The sequence below is a fragment of the Pristis pectinata genome, chromosome 9 (assembly GCF_009764475.1).
Source record: "Pristis pectinata isolate sPriPec2 chromosome 9, sPriPec2.1.pri, whole genome shotgun sequence".
Classification (NCBI taxonomy): Eukaryota; Metazoa; Chordata; class Chondrichthyes; order Rhinopristiformes; family Pristidae; genus Pristis; species Pristis pectinata.
Window position 1 is genome coordinate 75,250,866 of NC_067413.1, and position 27,835 is coordinate 75,278,700.

Here is a 27,835-nt window from a genome sequence, read left to right on the forward strand (position 1 = left end):
ACGTGAATAAGCCCAAAACAGCATATACCGAGAGGAAACGATGGAAACTTGATCTCCAAAAGTGAAGAAGAAAGAAGCTTGGATTTCAAAAAGGCTAGGAACAGAGCAGTTCCATTTCTGCCCAGCAAATGCTTAATTCATGTAAATGATACATTAAATATCTCATACAATTTAGAGAAATAACAATTGAAAGTACAGTCTGAAAAATACCATTAACATTACATATATGCCATGCATTTCTTAATCAAGCAATTTCCCACCATGCATGATTATCCAAAATAGATATTTTTGGGATCTTTGTATTTTGTTGGTGCATAATAGATAAGAAAGTTTGAAAATTGTAGCCTTCAAACTCAAAAAACAGTGGAATGGGGCGTGGCACTGAGGAGGACTACGGAGAGGTGGAGGAGCAAATTCAGGATCGCTTCAAGTCATTGGACTGGACCACATTCAAGGATTCATCAGACTTAAATGAACATGCCACAGTTGTCACTGACTTCATAAGGACATGCATGGATGAGTGTGTACTCTTAGAAAATATTCCAAGTCTTCCCCAACCAGAAGCCCTGTGTTGGAGGAATTTGTGTGTTTAACCTGCAACCTGAATCTGGCTTTCACGTGGGGCCCAGTCACCCTCTTAATTACAGCTCAGATCAGGACAGCACACAGTCTCTTGTACAGCACTGGTGAGTTTCTTGAACAAGTCAGTTTATTCAGGCCTGTTTCAGTGTATACTGGGGAGCACTTTCAGAGAGAGCTCAAAGATACTTCACTGATCCAGAAGACTTCCAGCAATTTATAGTATTTGCATTTCAGTAGTTACATGCAGATTTCACAATTTCATCAATAGCCCACTTTGTGGTATTTGATCTTTATTTTATCTCTGCAAGGGTTGACTGCCTGACAAATGGGACTTTGCTTCCTTTGTCAGACAGCAGCTTCCCCCATTTTCCCTGCAACTGGATGCTTTGATTTTATGGTCTTGTCCTTCTGTCTGACTCAGTTTATCTCAAGATCAGTTGTCCTGCACTTAAGCTGCATTCCAACCTTAATTTGTTTATCTCTGCTCCAGCCAGCTATGTCCTGTAATCTAAACACTTCCCTGCTCTTAGTAGTAGTCTGTTTCTTCTAAGTGACCTTTAAGCCATCTCCACTACTGGCTTATTTTCCTATCATCCCTTTCTAACTTATAAGACACTCAAGTTGACCATATTACAAACTTTCCCAATTTTCTTATAATTCCCAAGGTTCCTTCTTCACCTTCGAATGAACCAGAGGATTCATAATCTGCTGAGGGCTAGATCTGTGGTATTTAGGGCTAGCAATCCAGAGTCATAAAAGTTCAGGTATGACCTCCAAAAGGCCGTTGTGAGCACAAAGAGGCAACTTTGGACTAAACTAGAATCACGGATGGATGCTTGACAGCTGTGGCAGGACTGGCACAGTATTAGTTTCTTCAAGGTGAGATCGATTAACAGAAGTGGCAATGACCCTGGATGAGCTCAATGGCTTTTATGCACACTTTGATAGGGAGAACTATGACACACCCATACGAGCACTCACATCTCTGGATGACCCTGTCATCTCAGTCATTGAGGCTGATGTCTGGGCATCCTACGAGAGGGTGAATCCATGAAAGGCATCTAGTCCAGAAGGCATAACTGGCTGAGTATGAAAGATCCATGAGGACCAACTGGCTGGAGTTTTTAAACCGACATTCAACCTCTCGCTTATGTGGTTGCCATCTGCTTCAAAAAGGCATCCATTGTACCACTGTCCAAGAAGAACGTGGTGACCTGCCTCAATGACTACAGTCCGGTAGTGCTTGCATCAACCACAATGAAGTGCTTCAGGAGGTTGATTTTGGCGCAAATCAACTCCTGCTTCAGAGATGATGTGGATCCCCTTCAATTTGCCCACTGCTGCAACAGGTCAACAGCAGATGTGATTTCTCTGGCTCTTCACTCTGCTCTGGACAATCGGAACACATCTGTCGGGCTGCTGTTCACTGACTACAGCTCGGTGTTCAACAGAATCATCCCATCCAAACTTATCATTAAGCTTCAAGAACTGGGCCTCTGTACCTCCCTCTGCAACTGGATCCTCGACTTCCTTATCGGCAGACCTCAGTCAGTGAGGATTGGAAACAACATGTCCTCCTCACTGACCATCAACATAGACGCACCTCACAACTGCATGCTTAGTCATCTGCTCTGCTCCCCTCCCCATACACACATGACTGTGTGGCTAAGCACAGCTTCAATGCCATATACAAATTCGCTGACAACACTATTGTTGTTGGACAAATCACAAGTGGTGATGAGTCAGCTTACTGGAGCGAAATAGGACACCTGCTTGAGTGGTGCTGCAACAACAACCTCTCTCTCAACATCAGCAAAACTAAAGAACTGATTGTTGATTTCAGGAAGGGGAAGGAGGGCAAACATGCATTGGTCAACATTGGTGGTTCAACTGTGGAGAGGGTTGGCAGTTAACCCTCTTAAATTCATGGGTGTTAACATATTGGGTAACCTGTCCTGGGCCCAGCACATAGATGCAATTACAAAGAAGGCTCACCAGCATGTTTACTTTCTTAGGTTAAGGAGCTTGTCACTGAACATTCCAACAAACTTCTACAGGGGTACTGTTGAAAGTATCCTGACTGGATGTATCGTGGTCTGGTATGGCAATTCAAATGTGCTGGAATGTAAGAAGCTGCAGAGTAGTGGACTCAGCTCACTACATCATAGGCACACCTCTACCCTCCATCAATAGTATCTACACCAGGTGCTGCCTCAAGAAGGCAATATCTATCAAAGATTCCCACCTTCCGGGCCATGCTATTTCTCGCAGCTACCTTCAGGCAAGAGGTATAGAAGCCTGAAGTCCCACACCACCAGTTTCAAGAACAGCTACTTCCCTTCAACCATTGAACTAACCTGCACAACCCTAATCACTACCTCAGTATAGCAACACTATGACCATGTTGCACCACAATGAATTTTTTTTGTTCCAATTCTTTCTTGTAAAAATTGTGTATAATTTGTTTAATTGATGTTTTTCTTGTGAATGTTGTGTATCTAATGCTATGTGCCTGTGATGCTGCTGCAAGTAAATTTTTCATTGCATACATGTACTTGTGCATTAGACAATACATTCGATTGTGACTTTGAATGGGGTCCAATTATTAATAAATCCTTCTGCTTATAAGGCTATATTGATCTGTATGTAAATCACATTTTGTTCTCTTATGAGCTTTACCCACGAATCTAGACGTTGCCATTCATCTAAGATCAAATTATGATTGTTGGATCTGATCATTAGACATAGTCATGCATGTAATATTTGTGAGTAGAAAAGGAATGCAATACTTCATTTTATAGATGCTACATTGGTTTTCTCTGAACTCCATCTGTGCTTGGATGATAGTTTGATATTTTGGAGCTTCACATCAATAGTACAGAAGTTATTGGAGAGGATACTTAGGGATAGGATTTATGCAAGTTTGGAAAAGCTGTTCAGGGACAGTCAGCATGGCTTTGTGTAGTGTTGGTCATGACTTACAAACTTGAGTTTTTTTTTGGAGGAGGTGACAAAGGTGCTCGATGAAGGTAAGGCAGTGGTCGTTATCTACATAGACTTTAGTAAGGCATTGATCCCTCATGGTAGGTTGATTCAGAAGATAAAGATGCATGGGATCCAGGGTGAATTGCAAGTTTGAATTTGGAACTAGCTTGCCCATAGAAGATAGAGAGTAGGGGTGGAAGGCTGTTATTCTGGCTGGAGGTCCATGACCAGTGCTGTTCCACAAGGATCAGTGCTGGGATCACTTGTTTGTGAAATACAGTACATCAATGACTTGGATGAAAATGTAGATGGGTGGGTTAGCAAGTTTGCAGATGACACCAAGATTGGAGGAGTTGTGGACAGTGTAAAGTACTATGAAAGAATACAGCAAGATCTCAGTTACAGACATGGGCAGAGAAGTGGCAGATGGAGTTTAATCTGGACAAGTGTGAGGTGTTGCCCTTTGGGAGGTCCAATGAAAGGAGAAAGTATACAGTTAATGGTAGGCCCCTTAATAGCATTGAGGTAGAGGGATCTTAGGGTCCAAGTCCATAGCTCACCAAAAGTGGCTATGAAAGTAAATAAGGTGGTAAAGAAGGTGGATGGTGTGTTTGCCTTCATTGGTAGGGGTGTTTTGTATAAGAGTAAGGAAGTTATGCTGCAGCTGTATAAAACTTTAGTCAGACTGCACTTGGAGTATTGTGTACAGTTCTGGTCACCCCATTATAGGAAGGATGTGGAGAGTATGGAATAGGTGCCAAAGAGGTTTACCAGGATGCCAACTGGATTAAAGGGTATGAGCTATAAGGTTGGACAAACTTGTGTTCTTCTCCCTGGAGTGTCAGAGGCTGAGGGGAGACCTGATAGATGTTCTTAAAATTATGAGAATAGAGTAGACAGTCAGAATCTTTTCCCCAGGGTAGAAATGTCAAATACCAGAGGATATGCTTTTAGGGTTAGAGGGTGGAAGTTTAAAGGCAATGTGAAGGGCAAGTTTTTTTTTTAAAAAAAAGTGTGGTTGGTGCCAGGACTGGATAACCAGGGGTAGTAGTGGAAGCAGGAAGTTTGGTAGAGTTTAAGAGGCTTTTTAGATAGACACATGAATATAAAGGGGATGGAGGGATATGGATGATACACAGGAGGATATTTAGTATAGATTAGCATCAAAATTGGTACAACATCATGGGCTGAATGGCCTGTTCAGTACTGTACTGTTTGATGTTTTAATCCAAACTGCAACCAAAAATTGTCAATAGGCTCTTGAGATAGCAAATTCTAGAGTACTATGTTGACAAGACTCATGGCCTTTGCTGTATCCAGTGCACTTAGCCATTTCTTGATGATGTATGGTATAAAATGAATTCACTAAGAGTCCAATAATAGGAACTGCAAGGTGACTGAGGTAGATCATCCACTTAATATTTTGGCTGATAATGCAACTTCATTACTGGTTTGCTGTGCTTCCCATCATTGACTATGGGGGGGGGGGGGGGGGGGGAGAAGAGAGAAAATGATGTTTAAGCAGCCTCCTCCTTCCATTAGTTTTTTCATCATCCACCAACATTCATGACCAAATGTTGAGAGATAAGTTTATCAAATCCATTTATTGTGGGATGATTTAGTTCTACCTATAAAATGATTCTCTCCTATTTAAAATGTAAGGGCTTTTGTTTTGTAACTTCGAGTTTTGACACCCAAATATTCAGAAGTGATTCCAGGTTTTAAATTCTGATTTGTAGGTATAAATCATGTCTTAAGTATTGAAGGACATGGAGTTGGATTTTGTGGAAATGATAATTAAACTATTGGCACCGTCAGTTATTATATGTGAAACTGACAACAAATTTAGACTTCACAAGTGTATTTAATGCAGGTTTTTTCAAAGTTTCTACAAGTCAATGTAGCCCTGTTTACAGACTGGTTGAATTAACTTGCTATTTACAAACTATTATCCTGAAAATGTAAAATGAGGTCTGAGTTTTTAAAATGGTGTTCTTAGCCAGAAGTACAGGTTAGCAAATAATTAGTTTTTTTAAGCTAAGAATGTAAATGTATTGTCATTCTTTTAATATTGCAGTATAATATGGATTTAATTATTCTATGAAAGCTTTTTTTATATCCTAGTTGGGTGTATGTTCAATTCTTTTACTGTGTTCCATAGAACATAGAACACTGCAGCACAGTACAGGCCCGTCAGCCCACAATATTGTGCCAACATTTTGTCCTGCTCCAAGATCTAACCCTTCTATCCCACATAGACACATGAATGATAGAGAAATAGGGGGTTATCTAAGAGTCTCTTAAGTGTCCCTGATGTATCTGCCCCCACAACCTCTGCTGGCAGTGCATTCCACACCCCCACCACTAAAACAAAAACTTACCCAACATCCTCCTTGTACCTTCCTCCAATCACTTTAAAATTATGCCCCCTCATGTTAGCCATTGTTGCCCTGGGGAAAAGTCTCTAGCTGTCCACTCAATCTATGCCTCTTATCTTGTACACCTCTATCAAGTCACCTTTCATCCTCCTCTTCTCCAAAGAGAAAAGCCCCAGCTCACTCAACCTATCCTCATAAGACATGCTTTCCAATCCAGGCAACATACTGGTAAATCTCTTCTGCACCCTCTCTAAAGCTTCCACATCCTTCCTATAATGAGGCGACCAGAACCGAACATAATACTCCAACTGTGGTCTAACCAGAGTTCTATAGAGCTGCAACCTCGCGGCTCTTGAACTCAATACCCCGACTTATGAAGGCCAACACTCCATACAACTTCTCAACAACCCTATCGACTGCGTGGCAACCTTGAGGGATCTATGGATGCGGAACCCAAGATCCCTCTGTTCCTCCACTGCTAAGAGTCCTGCCATTAACCTTGTATTCTGCCTTCAAATTCGATCTCCCAAAATGTATCACTTCACACTTTTCTGGGTTGAATTCCATCCGCCACTTCTCAGCCCCAGTCTGCATTCTATCAATATCCTGTTGTAATCTACAGCAACCTTCTACTCTATCCACAACACCACGAACCTTACTAACCCACCCTTCCATATCCTCATCCAAGTCACTTAAAAAAAAATCACAAATAGCAGGGGTCCCAGAACAGATCCCTGTGGAACACCACTGGTCACCGACCTCCAGGCAGAATACACTCCATCTACCATCACCCCGTCTTCCTTGGGCAAGCCAATTCTTAATCCACACAGCCAAGTTTCCCTGGGTCCCATGCCTCCTGACTTTCTGAATAAGCCCTTAAATGAGGAATCTTATCAAACACCTTGCTAAAATCCATGTACACTACATCCACTGCTCTACCTTCATCAATGTGCTTTGTCACATCCTCAAAGAATTCAATCAGGCTTGTGAGGCACGACCTGCCCCTCAAGCTATGCTGACTGTCCCTAACCAGCCTATGCTTCTCCAAATGCTCATAAGTCCTGTCTCTAAGAATCTTCTCCAGTAATTTGCCCACCACTGAAGACTCACTGGTCTACAATTCCCAGGGTTATCCCTACTCCCTTTCTTAAAAATAGTAAGAACATTTGCTGCCCTCCAATCATCTGGCACTACTCCTGTGGCTTGTGAGGACACAAAGATCAATGCAAAAGGGGCAGCAATCCTTTCCCTCGCTCCCTGTAATAACCTTGGATATGTCCCATCTGGCCCTGGTGACTTAGCTATCCTAATGTTTTTCCAAAAGTTCCAGCACATTCTTTCCTCACGTCAACATACACTAGCATGTCAGCCTGTAGTACACCATCCTCACAAACGTCAAGGTCTCTCTCTGGTGAATACTGAAGAGAAGTATTCATTAAGGACCCTCCCCTCCTCTTCTGACTCCAGGCACCTGTTTCCTCTTTTATCCCTGATCAGTCCTACCCTCACTCTAGTCATCCTCTTATTCTTCACACATGTAGAATGCCTTGGGGTTTTCCTTGATCCTACTTGCCAAGGACTTCTTATGCCTCCTTCTAGCTCTCCTAAGTCCATTCCTAAGCTCCTTCCTGGCTACCTTGTAACTCTCCAGAGCCCTGTCTGATCTGTGCTTTCTAAACCTTAGGCAAGCTTTTCTTCTTCTTGGCAAAATATTCTATATCTTGTCAACCACAGTTCCTTCACTCTACCATCCTTATCCTGCCTCAATGGAACAAACCTATCCAGAGCCCCATGCAGGTACTCCCTAAACAACCTCCACATTTCTGCTGTGCACTTCCCCAAGAACATCTGTTCCCAATTTACACTCCCAAGTTCCTGCCTAATAGCATCATAACTCCCCCTCCCCCAGTTAAATACTTTCCCATATTGTCTGCTCCTATCCCTCTCCAAGGTTATGGTAAAGGTTTTGGAGTTATGGTCACTATCTCCAAAAATGCTCTCCCAGAGATCTGAAACCTGATCAGGCTCATTACCTAGTACCATGTCCAGAATGGCCTCTCTAGTCAGCCTGTCCACATACTGTCAGGAATCCTTCCTGGACACACCTAACAAACTTTGTCCATCTATCCCTTTACACTAAGGAGGTGCCAATCAATTAGGGAAGTTGAAGTCACCCATGACAACAACCCTGTTATTTTTTTTTGTGCACCTTTTCAAAATCTGCTCCGCAGCATCTCTACTGCTATTGGGAGGTCTGTAGCATACTCCCAATAAAGTGATCGCTCCATTCCTGTTTTTTTTACTTCCACCCACACTGACTCAGTGGACGATTCCTCTAGGACATCCTCTTTCTACAGCTGTGACACTGTCCCTAATTACCAAAGCCATTCACCCACATCTTTTACCACCATCCCTGTCCCCTTTGAATCATCTAAACCCCAGAATATCCAGCAGCCATTCCTGCCCTTGTGACAGCCAAGTCTGTGTAATGGCCACCATGTCATAGTTCTACATACTTACCTATGCTCCAAGTTCATCAGCCTTGTTCTTGATACTTCTTGCATTAAAGTAGACACACTTTAGCCCATCCAACTGACTGCAATTTTGTCCTTTCAACTGCCTATATCCTTCCTCAGTCTTTCTACACTCTGCATCTACTTGTACTTTAAATGCACAACCACTTGACCTATCACTGATTCCCATCCCCCTGCCAAACTAGTTTAAACTCTCCCAAAAGTTCTAGCAAACCTCCCCACAATAAGATTGGTCCCCCTCTAGTGCAAGTGTAACCCATCCCTTTTGTACAGGTTGTACCTTCCCCAGAAGGGATCCTAATGATCAATAAGTCTGAAACCCTGCCCCAATTTCTCAGCCACACATTCATCTGCCATATCATCCTATTCTTGCCCTCACTGGCATGTGGCACAGGCAGCAGTCCAGAGATTACTACATTGGAGGTCCCACTTTTCAGCTTCCTACTAACCTCCCCATATTCCCTCTTCATGACCTCATCTCCTTTCCTACCTACGTCATTGGTACCAATATGTATCACAACCTCTGGCTGTTCACCCTCCCCCTTCAGCATGCTGTGGGCCCAATCAGAGACATCCCTGACTCTGACACCAGGGAGGCAACATACCATCCAGGAGTCTCTGTCACATCCACAGAATCCCCTATCACTACCACCTTCTTCTTCCTTCCCACCCCCTCCCTTCTGCACCACACAACCTGGCTCAGTGCCACTTTCCTCTGGTAGGGCATCCCCCTCAAGTAGTATCCAAAGCAGTATACTTATTATTGAGGGTAACAGCCACAGGGGTACTCTGCACTACCTACCTATTTTCAGGCCTTCTCCTGACAGCCACTCAGCTACCTGCCTCCTGCAGCTTCAGAGTGACCACCTCCTTGTAGCTCTTATCTATGTACTTCTCATTTTCCATAGGAGCCAAAGGTTATCCAGCTACAGTTCCCTGATACAGTCTGTAAGGAGCTGTAGCTGAATGCACCTTGTATAGATGTAGTTATCAGGGAGACTGAATGTCTCCCAGAACTCCCACATCTCACAAGCTGAACACATCACTGACCTTGGAGCTATCCTCCCTACTCTGTCCTGGCACTAAAGGGAACACCAAATCAAAGAAAGAAAGGAACTTACCTTCACCTCTTGAACCAAAGCCTCAGCTCCCCCACTCTAACAATGGCCACTTTGCTTATACTTGCCTTACCTTTATTTGCTACTGTTAATAAGCCAATCAACTGGTAACAATTTGCAAATGTGCCTCATTTAGACTCTTGCAAGGTGAAACTCAAGCTCAGGCACAGAGACTCAACCTCTTTTCAAAGGTATTCACCTCTTTTATATATTAAAAAAAAATCAAAATTGCTCTCTTTGCTTCTTGACATTGTTGTACTACAGATTTCTTTAACGTGATTGGTTCTTTGGTCAGTTTGACAACGTCCTTTAGACATCCAAATGTTCCGCTTGACTGATAGGTAATAGCAACAGACTTCAGAAAAGCAGAAGTGTTCGCACAGACATTGGCAGATCTATGTGGGGAGCTTTCTTCAAACCACTGTTCACTGAAAATGTTCCTTTGTGTACGAATGTTTGTGCACCTCCAATTTAAACCTCTGGTCTGACAGATAGTTTGCAGGAACTCTGGTGGAACTGTGTAAGTAGTGTTAATGTGGCATGAAGTCACATGTAAATCTGATTTTGTAGACTTTAGGGGAGAGAAACAGCATAGTAATGAACTCACCATGGGCAGGTTTATAGGATAACACCAATCTCTGATACACATTCCCATGACTACCACAGACAGATTTGTCATAATGAAGGAGATTGTGCTGCAAGGACATGTTTAATTGCATTGGCAGCAGTTTCTGAAGAGATGGTAATTTAATCAAAATCTGATTGAATACAAAAATTGTTCAAATAAAGATGCTAAAATTTCCACTGCTGCAATCCCAGTGGATGCCCACAAGCTCAATTTGTGAAACTCTGCCTGGCAATATCTGGAAAATCGAATTGATTATGCTCACACTGCAGAAATTGTAAACCCAAGCAGTTAAAACAAAATGGTGAGCCGTCATGGTTAAACTACCCTATTGTCCTTATAACCTTGACTGCTAAGGTGATGCCCATTTTTAAAAAGGATGTTGGATAACTACAGGCAAAATAATTTTTTCTCTGATTTGGAGCAAAACCAATGGTATTAAATATCAGGAGAAAATTTGAAAGGGTTTACCTGCACAATAGATTGCAAGTGGATTCGAATTACTTTAAGTCGCATTTAAAATGTATGACAAGAGAACAAACTGTTTACTATGGTAAAAGATGCATTAGGACTAATTTGAGAAAGTTCTTCCCTGCAGAGGGTAACCAATACTTGTAATGTACTGCCCAGGTAGAGGAATGGAGACAAAACCCTGGAATTATTCAAGAAATAGAATGATATATGCGTTGTTTACGTGCAAAGATCCGAATTCACCCTTAATTGTGCAGTGTATGGGTAATTCAGACCAACCTCACTAATAACGCCTCCATCATGTCCACCCAGGGACCCAAACAGTCCTTTCAGGTGAGAGAGGTTCACCTGCACCTCTCTTAATATCATCTACTGCATTCGGTGCTCCAAGTGTGGCCTCCTCTACATTGGCGGGACCAAACACAGACTAGGTGACCGTTTTTCGCAGAACTCCTGCACTCTGTCCGTAAACTGCGATCTGCATCTCCCTGTTGCCAGTCACTTCAACTCCCCTTCCCACTTTATCACAAAAAATGTGAATCCTCGGCCTCCTCCATTGCCAGGAGAAGTCCAAGCGCAAACTGGAGGAACAGCACCTCATGTTCCGTCTTGGAACCTTGCAGCCTAACAGAATGAACATTGAATTCTCCCACTTCAAGTAATCCCCACACCGACCCCAACCACTCCTCTTCTTTTCTTCCCTTTCCTAGCCTCTCTCTTTTTTCTACCCCTCCCCCCCTTTTTCTCCCTCCTTATTTTTGACCCATCCCCTGGTGGATCTGCTCTCCCCTCCTCCCTCACACCTGCCTATCACTATCTCTTACCTGCATCTACCTATCACCACCTTGTGCCCACCCGCCTCCCCTCTTTTGTCCACCTATCACGGCTCTGCTTTTCCCTCCTATATATTGGGCTTCCCTTTTTCCTAGCTTCAGTCTTGAAGAAGGGTCCTGATCCGGAACGGTGACCGCCTGCTTGAGTTCCTCCAGCAGCATCGTGTTTTTATCTGGGTTCCAGCATCTGTAGTCCCTTGTTTCTTATTAAAAAAAACAGATTATCTTAATTCCCATATTAAAAATAATCTATAGCAGTAAAAAAATCTCGAGAATAATTTTAATATAAAATCCATCAAAGGCTGCAGATAAATGCAGATTCACCTTTTGTTTGAAAGTCTGGAGATGGTAAATTCACCCAAAAGGTGAATTGACAGAGTGCTTATCTGCATCCTCCTTTCCCCGCCTAATTGCTTCTAATGATCTTAAATCATTCAGCTGCAAAAAACCGCTGCGGAGGAGAATGTTTTTCTTCCTGCGCAACTTGCCATGCAAAGTTTGAGTTTCGGCGCGTGGACTTTTAGTTTATTACCTACCCCCCGAAAGGACTTTACCCTTTTTCGATCGCTAGGGCTGCTTATTTGTCTTGGAACTTAAATGCAGTGAAGCAACGAAATACGGCGGACTAGAAAAATCAAGAGAGAAGGGCAACAATCTCTGCAGCTGTCACCACCACCCGTGGTTCCTGACAAGTTACCCAACAATGCAGTTCTCAGTGTCTTGATTACCAGCATCGTGGCCGCGCTGTCACTCGTATGGTTCCTGCTGTTAAGGAGAAGGCAAGTGCAGACATTTGTTAATTGTTTCTGGAACCTTGAAGCGATCTTTACAGCGGTTCAAAACTGTCTAGGTTGCATTAAAATGAAGTAGATTTGTAATCCGCAGAATTTTTATTTGTAGATTTAACAAATGTATTCTGAAAAAAATTCTGCTCGCACTGCCTGATTCTCATGACTTTTTCCTCTTTTTTTTCTTTTTATAATTCCTTGTATACTTCCCCTTTGAAAGCCATTATGGATTCCGCCCCACCCGTGTTCCCGATAGAGCTTTCGTTGGCCGATTCTCTCGTCTGTTTGTGCCAGTTTACAGAATTTTGTGAGAAGGGAATGGGGGATTCCAGACATTCAGGATTGTTTGACGGGTGTGGAGAGAGGCGGGGGAGGGGCAACTGGGAAGCACAAAGAAGCACTTGGAGGAATTTAAATGGGAAAAGTCATAATCCCTCCTGTAGCACGTGGGAAATACATGGGAAATGCCTCAACTAAGTTTTGGGAATCTTTTTTCAAATGTGGCTTCAAACTTATGATTACTGGGGGAGGTAACAACTTGAGGGTCAGTTAGTATTTCTGCACAATTCACCTAATATCATTTTCGGTTCTGGGCCTTTATCTCCCATCCCTGATTGTCATGGGAAGGTAGTGGTGAGCCACCTTCTTGAAGCACTGCAGTACTTCGGGCGTAAGGTGCTGGGATAGTGTTATTGACGGAGGGCATCCCAGGAGTTAAACCCAGAGGTGATGAAGAGCTGGAGATATGCTTGGAAGTCAGGATAGTGTGCATCTTGGAGGGAATCTTGCAGGTGGTGATGATCCCATGCAGTTGCTGCCCCTTGGCCTTCTTGGTGATATAGATTGCAGGTTGGGAGGTACTGTCAGAATAGCTTGGGTGAGTGACTGCAGTGCATTGTGTAGGTGGCACACACTGCAGCTACTGTGGAGAGAATGAACATGTGGAGTGGTTGCTGGAGTGCCAGTCAAGCAGGCTGTTTTGTCCCGGATGGTGTCAAGTTTCTGTGTGTTGTTGCAGCGCTGCACTGCAGCCAACCAGATGCAGAGTTCATAAAGGGAACATTGAGGGTAATGCTATTGAACGTCAAGGGTAAGTGGCTAGATTCTCTCTTGATGGAGATGGTCATTGCCAGACAGTTATATAGCTTATCAGCGAATGCCTGAATGCTGTCTAAAGACTTGCTGCTGCACGTATGGGCTGCTTCATATTGCTGGGAGTTGTGAATGGAATTGAACATTGTGCTGTCGGCAGCAAGCATGCCCATTGCTGACCTTGTGATGGAAGGATTGTCATTGATGAAACAGCTGAAGATGGTTTGGGCCCCGAGGAATTCCTGCACTGATGTTCGGGGGCTGATATAATTAAGATGAGATATCTTTATTAGTCACACATACATCGAAACCCACAGTGAAATGCTTCTTTTGCGTAGAGTGTTCTGGGGCAGCCTGCAAGTGTCGCCATGATTCTGGCGCCAACGTAGCATGCCCACAACTTCCTAACCCGTACGTCTTTGGAATGTGGGAGGAAACCCATGCAGACACAGGGAGAACATACAAACTCCTTACAGACAGTGGCTGGAATTGAACCCAGGTCACTGGCGCTGTAATAGTGTTAGGCTAACTGCTACACTACCATGCCTGCCTTCCATCAACCACACTGCCTTTCTCTGTGTGAGATACAAACTCCTACCAATGGTGTTTTTCCCCAATGATGTTCATTTGGTTTTACTCTGGTACCACGTTTAGCTAAATGCTGCCTTGATGCCAAGGGCCATTACTCTAGTCTTGCGTCAACGAGTTCAGTTCTTTGGTCCATGTTTAGACCAGGAGCCAAGTGGTCCTGGTGAAAACCAAACTGAGCATTGGCGAAGTAAGTGACGGTTTGAAAGCTTTGTCAAGTTTGCTTTCTTCACTTTGCTGATGATTGAAAATAGAATTGATTTGGTTGATAAGTAGATGGATTGGATTTATTCTGCATCTTGTGAGTGGACAATTTTGCACCTTGTTGGAAAGATCGCCAGTATTGCAACTGCACTGGAACTGCTTGGCTAGAAGAATAGCCAAGTTCTGGAGCACAGGTCTTCAGGACTACAGCTGGAATGTTGTTTGGTCCCATATTTGCTGTATCAATGCTATCAGCTGTTTCTTGGTCTCACCTGGAGTGAATTGAATTGACAGAGGTTCTCTGATATGGGATTTCAGGAAGAAGCCTAGATAGATCATCCACAAGGCACTTCTAGCCGAACATAGTTTTTGTGAATGGAACCTGCTCTTCACGTTAGCTGTTTAATTCTTCACTGGCATTCTCAACAAGATGTGGCAGGCTGCAGAAGTTTGATCGTTTAGATGTTGTGAATGGAATGAAACATTGTGCAATCATCTGCAAACATCCCTACTTTTAAATCTTAGGATGGAAGGAAGGTTATAGTTAAAGAGTTTTGAGTGCAAATTACATATGAATTCAAATTGAGCTTCTGCAATCTTTTGTGGTTATTTTAAATAAATCATCTACAGTGTAAGTTGGACCCCGACAACAAAACTGGATTTTAATCGCCATAGTTGATTATATGACTAACCTTGTGGTCAAGAGCCCACATGTCTTGGATGGCTGCTGCTTTCTCAAGTTCAGCATTTAAATGCTGAGATAACATTTTCAAAAAGCTGCTGGAGGAGTTGGGCAGCTTCCCAATTTCAGTGTATAATTTCAATTTGTGGTTGATAAGAGCTCGCTGACTGTTCTGCATATTAAGAAAAACAAGAATGTACTTTGGAAAATCAAAAAACTGTAAATCAGTGACTTGCAGTAAATGGCAAAGCAGAAATAAAACCAGAAAATGCTGGAAATATTCTATAGGCCAAGCAACGTCGACAGAAAGAACAAACAGAGCCAATGTTTCAGGTCAATGACCTTTCACTTGAACTGGGAAAATTTTAGAAAACAATTTCTCCACAAGATATACATTGCGAGAAAGGGGAGGGGTGGAGAGAAGGAAGGGTACATCTCATTGGTTCCAACAAAGCTTGAGAAACATCTTGTCTTCTGACTAGTAATGCTAACAACTGTGGGGTTCATATTGAATTCAACAATTTCAGATATCAAACCTTTCCAGTTTGTGTCAGAACTAGTTAATTCTAGTGTAAGAGCAGGGAATGCTGGGGAAGTCTGTCAGTCAAGTTGCACCTACAAAGAAGGGGCAGGGCTTGGCAATTTTGATTTGATGTTCATTGGTTGGTGAGTTCTCAACCTGTGAGGTTGTTAGCTCTGTTTTCTCCCTGCCCTGACCTCCTGAGTGTTTTCTGGGCATTGTTCTGGTTTAGTTCAGATGTGCCAGCATCTTCAGTTATTGATTTCCATTTACTGAGTTTTCCCAAAATTCTCCTGTAGTCTCAGCAACGTTTTATGGTCACTGTATCTCCGTTAGTTTTTCCCCTTCCCCCCCCCCCCCCCCCCCCCCACCAATCTATTTACACTTTCTCAAGGTCAGGTTAGTTGTCATTAACAGACTTCACCATTGTCTCTCAGTCAATACCAGCTGTGTCCTCCATCTCTATTGGGTGTCCACCATATCACAAGTATTCCCTTTGATGATCCATCTCTGCATTTGGGTTTCCCAGTACTGTCAGAAGGTCACAGACCTGAAATGTGACTCTGTTTTGCTTTCAGCAGATGTTTGCCTGGCACGTAGGACATTTCCAGCACTTTTCTGGCTTGTTTTACTGTTTTTTCAAATACTTTCCTGTTTTGATAAATGGGCAATCATAGTGCACAAAGCTCTGTGATGCATGTGTGAGTTGATAAAATCTATCCTGTTAAAACATCAAATAGTATTCTATGATACGTTACTGATAACTATGTTGAAATTATCATGCTAAACTTTTAAAATGAACTTTTATATTTAGCTTAGGTTAACTTTTAAACAAACAGAAGCTAAGTTCACACTGAAAATTTCTGAAAATACTGATAGGGAAAAGATGCATTTTCTGGATTGGACTGAATTTGCTTTTTACTTCATTAGCTAGTTCAATTAATATATATTCAAAGACTGGTATGAACGGTTCCTTATTTTAATTGGTAATAAGATTAAAACAGACTTTTTTTAGATTTAATTACTTACTGTCATCTTCCTAATTTGATTATTATATAGGTGAATTCCTCAGAGTTTCTCCACCTTGTCTACTGCAGCTGGAAGATATGCAGGGATTACTGATTTGCTTGTTTATTTTACTGTTTTACTTTTCACAGAAAAGAAGGTGAGCCTCCAGTTGAAATGGCTGGATTCCGTACTTGGGATGTGCTTTAGAGTTTAATGCAAATCCTCTCAAGTTTCTGAAAACTCGCCAGAAGAAATATGGAGAGATTTTTACATGTAAGATAGCTGGGAACTTCATCACATTTATCACTGACCCCTTCTTGTACAACTCTGTAATTCGGCATGGAAAATATTTTGACTTTCAGAACATTGCATTAACAATTTCAAGAAGGGTAAGATTTTCATACGTATTCTGAGGTATTTTTAACTAATGCAAGGTAAAGTGAAGAGCTTGCCAACAACCTTATTTGTTTTATCTGTTTTAACTCTAGTATCATGTTCATGAAGAAGCAATTAACAGCAAATGATGTGCAATTACAATAGTTAAAATAGTTGTAATTAATATGTGAAAATATGATCAAATATTTATATAAATGTCCAAGTTACTGATTAATTTTTAAAATATTTTTTATATTACTGTTTTAGGCAAAGGTTTTTTTTAATAGATTTGTAAATTTCTTAAAACAGATTAATCAGAATTAGCAATAGCGCACAATATTTAGTAATATTTTCAAAACAAAATGTACTTGCCGTTTAGCTTAAAGGGTCTGGTCAACAATTAAGTATTTGTACTTGAGTCAATTTAATACTTGACTCTTGCATTATCGGTTATAGGTATTTTCTTTGGCATAAGCTAAAAGTAATGCACTTTACATTATTTAAACGGTAGTTTACAAAGTATAACTGGGAGTTATATTACCCTCATCCTTTGGGTAGAAGTTGTGATAGTGTTGTCTGTAAAGTCAACTGTTTACTTGTCTGGTGCTGTTTGTTGCAATTTCCAGGTTATACCTCAAAGTAGAATTTCTGCAAATATCATCCATTCGCATTTCATGTAATAATTCCCTTTGTTCTGCACAACCATGATGTTGGCACGTGTCCAGACACAGAAAATATCCCACTTTTCACTTTTCTGTTTTAGCCTTATCCCACAGTTTCTCTTTTTCTGTGGATTTTGAATCATCTTGTAGACTAAAACTTTAAAAAAACACATTTAGTTTCGTATCATCTTGTAGACTAAAACTTTAAAAAAAACATTTAGTTTCGTATCATTTCATTAATTCTAAAAGATGACAAAAGTAAACAAAAGAATGAAGTATTTCTACAAAAGCTTAATATTGGAAGATAGTCTTAAAAAGAACTATAATTTCACCTATAACAAGTTTTTTGTAAGTGTGAACACAGCTGGAGAAATGGGTAGTAAATAATGGTATTGCATTGCTGAGTAAGTTCCTTGTTTAGTTTTGTAACAGAATTGTGTAACTCCTTCAAACTGCATTCTCCCAAATCCCCTTTTAATTCTTTATTTGTTTAAGATGTTCCAGTACAGACATTTTATAAATGCCAAGTAACAATGAGAATCTGCATTAGCACATGATGAGGTGTTTTTCACATAAAAACAAAAACATTTGTCACATTGATTTCCAAAAGTATTTAATCCATCGCATCTGAAGAACTGGAAAAGCCTCTGAAACATCAATGAACTGGTTGCTAGGTGATTTTTACATCTTTGGAAAAGTGTCTGTTGGAAGAGTTAAACACATTAATTTGACAAGTTGGCTATTGTTGAGGACCACCTCCAACTATTTATAACTGTAACTAACTTTAAGATTAAATGTTTCTATTAGTAAGAATTTTTTTTGATGGGGTTGTGAAATAAATAATATAAGTACTTTCTCATGGTATTTTATGAAGTTGCATAAATAAATACATGAGACCAATTAGTAGAAAGGAGTGACTATTGACCATTCCTGAGGTAGCTCTGACGCAAAAAAAGTGATAATGATGTCTTTGAAGAAAATATTTTAGAAATTCTAAAAACTGCAGATGCTGGCAATCTGAAATATAAATAGAAAATGCTGGAAACTATTGACGGGTCAGGTCGCATCTTAGAGAGAAACAATTAATGTTCCATGTTAAATGTCCTTGATCAGACTCGGTGTTTCTTGTTTTAGTTCCAAAATATTTAGAATTGTTCTGATGGTTATCTAAACAAAAACTGAAGTGTTATGGAGAGTATGAAAACGTTTAGTTACCTGTGAATTTATATCAGAGCTAGCATTAGCTGTACAAAGGAATGATGAGGCAGCAGACAATTATTAGTGTGGAAATGGGATAAAATGATGAGTGATGGACTTTATAAATCAATTACTGACTCTGCAGATAACTGTCTAAACTGGCTGAAAATGCTCGCACATCAAACACGAGCTTTGGTTGACTATCACGATAAATTCTAATATTACAACAACATGAAATGCAAAACAAAAATCTGCCAACTTCAGTTTTGAAATTTTGAACAACTTTTTCAGGCATTCAGTTTGTCATTTCCTTTGTGTGAAAGTCATTTTCTAATGTCTTACCTCTAATTTATTTATTCTTTTTCTAAACTTGTATAAGATGACGAATAAATTAATTTGGCAGCAAAGAGAAAGGATTAAAGGAAGCAAGGGCAGAAAAAGGAAATAAGCAGGAATGACTATCAGTCTAAATACTGTGAGCTTGAGATACGAGAGTCAAATTGATTTTTGGTGGTTATCTTGCTTCAAATGAGAATATCTCTGCAAATGACGTTTCAAGGTACCCAGATGAATTTCAAAGATAAAACCTTTATGTTACAAGCTGCTGACATTGATTTCACAGTCACGGCTGAAGACATTGGAAAGATCACTCCAAAAGATGCTATTCTAAAGCAGTTGTAAGATTTTAACTTGATTGGGTGGACTGAATCTGAAGTTGACATCCTAACTTTCTACTGCAGGAGACAAAAATTGCCAATGGATCAAGGGTATGTTGGTATGCTAAGTGGGGATGTTGAACAGTTATTCCCAGAACACTTTAAGGATGAATTTTAAATGAGCATTTTGGCATGGTGTGTATGAAGGTGGTGGCAAATGGTTTCATAAACCGGCTTGGAAAAGACCTAGGTATTGAAGTCGTTACCATGTGTTTAACTTCCCAAGACTGTAGAGCTCAACTTCTGAGGATACCAACTTAGATCCAGAAGTAACTGGCAAGGCTGTTCCACAAGGTCTATATTGACTGTTGCCAGACATCTTCTCGTATCAGAAGACAGCTATTCTAAGTGGTTGGAAATGCAACCAGAGGGACCATTGATGAACTGCAGTTAAACTTCATGACCCATGGATTGGCAGAAGCACTAGTATCGGTTAATGGCCACAATTCTTCCAATTTATTGGAGTTTATGCACAGCAGTGGTTAAACTGATGCAGATAATCTTAGGTGGGAAAATGAAGCAGAAGAAGTGGAGCTAATGACGACTTCACATTTAATGCAGAACGTGTGCATGATTTTGAGTGGGTGAAAAGGTACGAGTAGATAGACCTCCTGGTCGCTCAAGGGCATCCGGATAAGTCATCAAGAGATACAGAGCCAAGAATTATCTAGTGTAGGTTGGTGGAAAATTCGGGAAGGTTCATTACTGTTTGTACGTGATTCCCTGGATGAATTATGGACAATTTGGACCCCTTGTCCAATAACAGCTGTTATGTTGTTTCCTTTGCCATATGTAAAGAATCCATACTGGATAGTATGGGGACATTAAACCACGCCGTGTCCATTTGGAGCAGAGAATTGTAACAAACTGCACTGATTTGAAGTGCAGAACATTGTCAGAAGCCATTGTCAGGGACACTCAAATTGAATTTTTCAATTTGAGCCAAACTTTGTAACATGGTGAATACCTCCATCTTTGTTTGTTCTTCTTTGATCTCAGTGATAATATTTATATGATTACCAACACCCTGAAACCCCCTGCAGCATTTTGTTCATCACTGACTGAAAAATCTTCAGGTTTTTATTTCAAAAATAAACTTTGTATTGTATTTCCTATGTATATTTTTATAAACAATCAATACCTGTCTTCCTTTACATTCATTGTGTCTAAAACCAATACATACTATTTACAATGCACCAACGATACTCATGTTTCCTCTAAACAATAAACCCGTGAAGTGTTTGGGAGGTTGTTACACCTGACCCAGCCCTCAGTCTGCAGTGCAGGCAGGGCCTTAGACTGTGGTTCTTCTCCACAAAGCCTTTGTGGTGGCTGAACTGAGCTTCATTGCATCCTTCAGCATGTACTGCTGCACCTGGAATGTGCCAGCTGGCAGCATTCATCTCTGGACATCTCCTTACACTGGAAAACCAACAAGTTTCGAGCAGATCAAAGTGCATCTTTCACCGAGCTGATGATCTTCCAGAAGCAATTGATGTTTGTGTCAGTATGCATCCAGAAATATGGAACGGTTCACAGATGTGCATTGCCATTCTTGTGTGAGGGCCATGTTGACTTAACCCCATGTGACAGCTTATATACGTGTATGCAGCCTTGTGTGCACTAATTGTCAGTTCAAACTCCCTCAGTCTACATTAACTCCCATGTACAAATGAGCAAGTTTAATCTTACTAAGGTATCAGGGTTACTTTGTATTCCCTGGATAATCGCATGGTTTTATCTGCTTTGGGGATAGCGTCACTGTATTGAACTTTCATCAAAATTCTACTTTGTTCTAACTTATGGAGCTCCTGTTCTAGCTATGGATTATGGACATAAGGAACCAGTCTCAGCTAGTAATAAATCGGATTGGTTCCTGGACAAATGTAAGTATGAACTTTGTGTCCAATAATGCCACTCTGAGTCAGTGAAGAGATGCTCGCACTGTGCCAAAAGCTTCTCAGGCCCTTGGATACCAAGCCAACACAGTGGATAACCCAGTCCAAGTGCAGTGGCGGTATTCAGTCCTTCTCCATCAATATCGACCATGTTGTGCAGCTGACTATGGTCATTGGCAGTTTTCTCCCCATGTTCCTGTTCATAACAGTGCATTACATTTCCTCAAGAATCTGCAAGACTCAGAAATGCACCCATAGAACGATACTGCAGCTTGTCAATAGTGATACACAGAACAACTGCTCACACATATTGGTAATTGGTTCATTATTATCACATGTACCGGAGTATAGTGGAAAAACCTTGTTTGGCATGCCATCCATACATCATTTCACCACATCAGTACATTGAGGTAGTACAAGGGAAAGGCAATAACAGAATGTAGAATATAGTGTTGCAGTTACAGAGAAAGTGCAGTGCAGGCAGACGATAAGCTTGAAGGCCACGATGAGGTAGACCGAGAGGTCAAGAGTCCATCTTATCATACAAGAGGTCTGTTCAATAGTCTTAGAACAGCGGACAGAAGCTGTCCTTGAGCCCGGTGGTACGTGCTTTTGAGCTTTTGTATCTTCTGCCCAATGGGATGAGGGAGAAGAGAGAATATCCAGGGTGGGAGGGGTCTTTGATTACGTTGATTGCTTTTCCAAGGCAGGGAGAAGCATAGACAGAGTCCATGGAGGGGAGGCTGGTTTTCATGATGTGCTGAGTTGTGCCCATGACTCTCTGCAGTTTCTTGCGGTCTTGGGCAAAACAGTTGCCATACCAAACTGTCATGCATCTGGATAGGATGCTTTCTGTGGTGTAGCTATAAAAATTGGTGATGATCAGCAGGGACATGCCAAATTTCTGTAGCCTCCTGAGGAAGCAGAGATGCTGGTGCACTTTCTTGGGCATGGTGTTTAAGTGGTTGAACAGGACAAGCTATTGATGATGCTTACACTTAGGAACTTGAAGATCTCAACCATCTCCACCTCAGCATCATGAATGTAAACAGGAGCACGTGCACTGCCCCACTTTCTTAAGTCAGTGATCAGCTCTTTTGTTTTGCTGACATTGAGGGAAAGGTTGTTGTTATGACACCATGTCGCTAGGCTCTCTATCTCCTTTTGATATAATTATTTGATATTCGGCCCACTATGGTAGTGCCATCTGCAAACTTGTAGTTAGATGGAGTTAGATCCATCAAAGAGCAGTTCACGCCCCTGTCAATCGCTATCTTCACCCAATGCAAACTTACTGTAATTGTGACCTAGGAGTTACCACTGCCCTGGAGGCTCACCTTTGGAGGCAAGATTAACGTTAATTCTTAGGGATGGCCAGCATGCTTGCAGCACCCCATTCTGTGGAGTGTTTCTCCGTGACTGCCATTCACCCCATCAGTACCTGGTCTTTCCCACCTTTCTGGCTCTTGTGACACAAAAATTCACTGCGGAAATCGTTTACAGTAACCACATCACCCAGTGCTATAGAGACAGAAGTACCCTCATTATCTGCTTGTCTCATGCCCACACTCTAGAATTGAACACCTTGCATTACAGGTGGCCATCTTGCACAATCCTTTGAACATTAAATATTTTACCATAATTTTTCATCAGCCAGTTTGCACATTAAGTGGTACCTGACCTAAAAAATATTCAAAACTGCATCTTTTTGCTAATGCCTTTAGCCTGACCAATTATTTCTTCTGTCCTCCATTGCATGTGCCAAACTTGCAGTTCTCAAAAATATCCATTGGCTCTGGACTAACATGTTCCTTCAGGGTTTTCAGACCTTATTCATGGTTTGTGTGATCAGTAGACTCATCGAGGTCTCAAATATCTCTGGGCCTACCACCAGCAGCAATGTCACCTTCTTGCTCTTCTCTGTTCTGTGGCCCACAGCAGTATTTCCAACTTTTCTATTTACCAGGCAAATGGCTGACTCAACTTGTACCTCTCAAGCTCCCTGATGTCCATTCTGTATTCTCTTTACTTCTGGCCTCCGAGAACTCTGTTCTCTATTTTCCTCACACTGGATCATTATCGTGCCGTTCCCTCAAGTGGCAGCATCCCAGAATCAATGCTGTTACAGTGCCTGTGGATCTATCGGTACTGCTGCTTGCCAACTGGATTCTGTCCCCTGTCTGGTTCCATTCATCTTTCCCTTAATGGTTCCCATTATCACCATCCTTATTTATCAGATTGCATGATTCCATCGCTTGTAGTCTGTTTGTCCCCACACGTCACCCTCCAGCCTCTGTCTCCACCTTCACCCTCCCCTTCCCCCACCTGGCTCCATCTACACTTCCTCACCCCTCCACCCCCCCTCCCCAATCCAACCTTTTTTTCAAGACAAGAGGGTCTGCTTTCACATATCACCCACCTGACTCTGTCTTCCAACTCAGCCTTCCCTCTCCCTCACCTCCACATATCACCTTCTGACCCCTGTCTTGCCCCTCCCCCTCACTTCTTTATACTGGCTGTCTTCCCTCTCCACTCTCAGTCCTGATGCAGGGTCTCAACCTGAAACATTGACAGTTCCTTTCACCTCCATAGTTGCTCCTTGACCAGCTGAGTTCCTTCAGCAGTTTGTTTTTTGTTAAACAAAGATAAAGAAATAAGTAGAACATCCTTTATCAAAGGCGGTAACTTCCAACCAAATAGCAGCATGTATCAAGGTCATAACTCATGCTGCAGTCTCTCTTGTAAAGTACCCTTTCACTTATATACGTTATACTGAGGAACCAGGAAAAACAAGTTCATTCAAGTGCAGGGATGACTGTTAGGTTGTAGAGTATAAGCAATGTACATATCTCTATTTCTGTTTGCTTCAATACAAAGATAGAAGGCAGTCTTGGCAACAAAACAAATATTGGATTAGCAGCTCAGCTCTCTACCCTAGCCATCAGCAGCATCCCCAGCCTTGGCCACCATCAGAGCCTGAACAAGGTTGTTCATTGTGCTGAGCTGCTAATCCCATATTGATTTTGTTGTCAACATTGCCTATATATTGAAACAAATATGACAAAAAAATGTGTACACTACTTTTATCTAGCTAAATTCATCTCCATTACCCTGTGCTTAAAGATTCTGAGGATAAGGAGATGCTGTTTATCACGGACAAAATGCCTTTTTTAGTTAAAGTTCCTCAACATTATCATGAAGCAGACAGGGAGTTGTCAATTTCAGAATCAAGTGACAGTTTTCATAGCAAACCAGCTCGCCCCTCCTCCAGTGCTGTTTTCTATAATGGTTTATGGAAGGGAAAAAGGCAGTCATATTGATTTTATATGCAATATCTAGTTTTCTATTTAAATAATAGGCATCTTGTGTCATATTGTTCTTTTGATAGCTCTAGAAAGGAATAACGATTTACCAGGGGAAGGCAGCTGACAGAGATTGATGTGAATAGCCTCAGCAATCATTGAGGGAAGTCATTTCAGTTGATCCTTTGGTAGTGCTGAATGGGCAGATTGCCTCGTTGCTGGAGATGGAAGGTGGCATTCCCCCAATAATGGGAGTGAGAGGTGAGGGATGGCGTAGGCTTAGGAAGACCATATCGCAAAGAGTCTACAGAAAATTAAATCTTTGGTTATCTTGGTCTCTTTTTTTCTGTTGTCTGGCAGACAGTTTTGAACTCACTTGACTTGCCTTTAATGATATGGCTTTCTTGATGGGATTGTGCTGTGGTTTTCATACCTTGTACCAGGTGCTCACTGAAGATTGAATTACCACCTTACTTAATATTATGACTCCTTGCTTAGTGACAGGATTTCCATTTTACTGCCTGCTGGTGGAAGAGAGGAGAAGGATAAAATCCAGGCCCGTGCTGTATCATTAATAAATTTGATTAGCAATTTATAACCCAGTGTGTGCAGAATGATGGTCTACCTGTTTTTCTACTACCTGTAAATTAGGGCTTAGGTGAAGTGCAAACAAAAATCAAGGTCTCTTTTTGACTGCAGATATTAATACAAAAATTAGTTATTGGGACCAGTTTTGCATTCCAAGGTGATTTACACTCGCACAACCTTGTACAACATGACACCATTTCCTAACATTGGCCCCTTAGCAGTCCCTTAGGGTTGAGGATGACTTGCTTCCACTCCAGTTCTGAAGATCCTGAAGTGGTTGAAATCCTATATGGGATCGTAGCTGGACTCTCCACTCCTTTGACCCTGTATTACTGCTTGTTCCCTTTTCTTTGACCTTGTAGTCATTATGCTACTGCCTTTGAAATTCAAAAAATACTTCAGCTCATACACTTTCAGAATCCTTGTAGAGATTTATCTTTTTGTGTTTGTTGTTTCCCACAGCCTATGAATACCTCCTTTTTTCTGACTTCATCTCTTTGCCTTGTAAACTGCTTTCAGATGCCCTTTTCAAATAAATGCAAGTTGTTTCTGAATGTACTATTAGCTTTGTTAATTTACAGAAAACCCTTGTGATTTCTGTCAAAGCAGCAATTTGTGCTTCAAACCAGTGAACCAAGTTCAAGTTCAAGCTGTCTTTTCTCTTTGTAAGAGGTTACCATCTGACAAACTTTTAACTGGAAATGGAACTAAAGTTGTTTAAGATTTGTGATGAGCTAACATTGTGAGCTAAGCATATGCAATATTAAACAGTAACTAATTATGTTAATCTGCTTACAGTAGAATGCAACTGGTGTGCATTTATTGCCTACAATTTGATTTATTTCTGTTTAAGATGATAAATAGAATTCTGATTTATCATAATCAAGGATGCATAGTAAAAATTGATTTCACTTAATTTTCATATTAAATACAATAATGTTCCATCTGATCTACCGTAGGTATTTGACCATGCTGATTTTAATGATGCCAAATATGAGATAGATTATGAAGACATTCATCAAATCTTCAACAAGACTCTACAGGGAAGTGCCTTGGGCCCTTTGGCATCAAGTATGATGGAGAACCTTCAGTTTGTAATATCACAGATCGAGTCATCCTCAGACTCAGATGGCTGGATCACTGAAAACCTTAATGCATTTTCATACAGGATACTGTTTGAAGCTGGGTACTTAACTCTCTTTGGAAAAAATGAAAAAGCAATGAAAGCAAAGGATATTGAAAAGCTGAATGCGCAGCATGCTGCCATTCAGACTGCCATGGAGAATTTTAAAGTGTTTGACAAATCATTTCCTGCTTTAGCTGCCGGTATTCCAATGTTGTTTTGCAGAGCAGCCAAGGAATCAAGATTGGCTCTAGAACAGGCATTTTTGTCTAAAGTCTTAAACCAGAATGACAATAAATCTCTCCTCATTGAGGAAAGAATGAAACTTTTTGACCATTCACCTGCACTTGACGATCTCAGCAAGGCGAAGACTCATGTCGTAATGCTGTGGGCTTCCCAGGCCAATACCCTTCCTGCTAGCTTCTGGAGCCTTTATTATCTAATAAGGTACCATTATAGGCAATTTTCATTGTGCAGGATTAATTAATTTGTAATGATTGAAGATCTGCACACACTGAAACTCAGTACCTTGATCTCATATCCTATTAAACTTATTTCTTTAACTAACTTTTCTATTCATATACCTTCCCTTGGGCACATTTTTTATCTTCAGCTCCTGGGTGAACATCTAATGTGTCGAATATCTTGTCCATTGTAAATGGGATGAAAATCTTGTGGGTTCTGTAATGGGCAATCTGTTCTGTCAGGATACAGTTTAAATTAGGAAGATGGAAATTTTTCATCTTCCTAATTTCCAATGTCTCTACTGTATTCACAAATTCATATTGTTTTATAGTCTCACAATGATTTGTATGAAAAGGCTCCCTCTGCTCCCTATCCTTGTTTTTCCATTTAATCTAACATTCTGTCACTTTGTTGAAACCTCTTCCTATCTTCCCTGTCCCATCCTATCATAACTCAAAAACCTCTTTCAAATCTTTCAGTGATATCTTCTATTCTAACAGAATCAGAATCAGGTTTATTATCACTGACATATGTTGTGAAGTTTGTTGTTTTGTGGTAGCAGTATAGTGCAAAGACATAAACATTACTATAAGTAACAAAAATAAATAAATAGTGTAAAAGAGAAATAATGAGGTAATAACATAGATAATATTTAATGTCTTTCTTTATATTGTTTCATTTGTAAAGTGCCAGTGAATCTGCCCTGTACTTTGTCAATTTATTTGATCTTTCCCATAATGTGGAGCCAAAATTTATACACAGTTTTCATATTTGGTTGTATAGATTAACCATCACATCTTCAAGATTATACCATATTATTTATCTTTCGGCATAAAACCTGTTATTCCATTAATTTTTAAGACTTTAACCATTAAGGAATTCTTCTTAATGTCTTCTCAAATAATATCCCCAAAGTTCCAGTGGTCTTCTGCATCATGCAGCCTTATTCCCCCAAATAAAATATTAACTTTCCATAATAGATGCAATATAAAACAATAATTAGCAAGATGGAATATTGTACCAATTTAATCTCTATGTCCTTGTTAGAGTCATAGAGTCTTACAGCATGGAAACAGGCCCTTTGGCCCAACTTGTCCATGC

The 27,835-nt window shown here is 40.9% G+C and overlaps 1 protein-coding gene across 1 annotated transcript in view; it reads left to right on the top strand.

Annotated features, from left to right (window-relative positions):
* Positions 1 to 368: 368 nt before the first annotated feature.
* LOC127574008 (cytochrome P450 7A1-like) overlaps positions 369 to 27,835 on the top strand; it is a 39,145-nt gene continuing 11,678 nt past the window's right edge. The window contains 4 exon segments of the mRNA XM_052022600.1: positions 369 to 520; positions 16,558 to 16,577; positions 16,580 to 16,797; positions 26,106 to 26,716. Coding sequence (XP_051878560.1) covers positions 369 to 520; positions 16,558 to 16,577; positions 16,580 to 16,797; positions 26,106 to 26,716 — 1,001 coding nt within the window.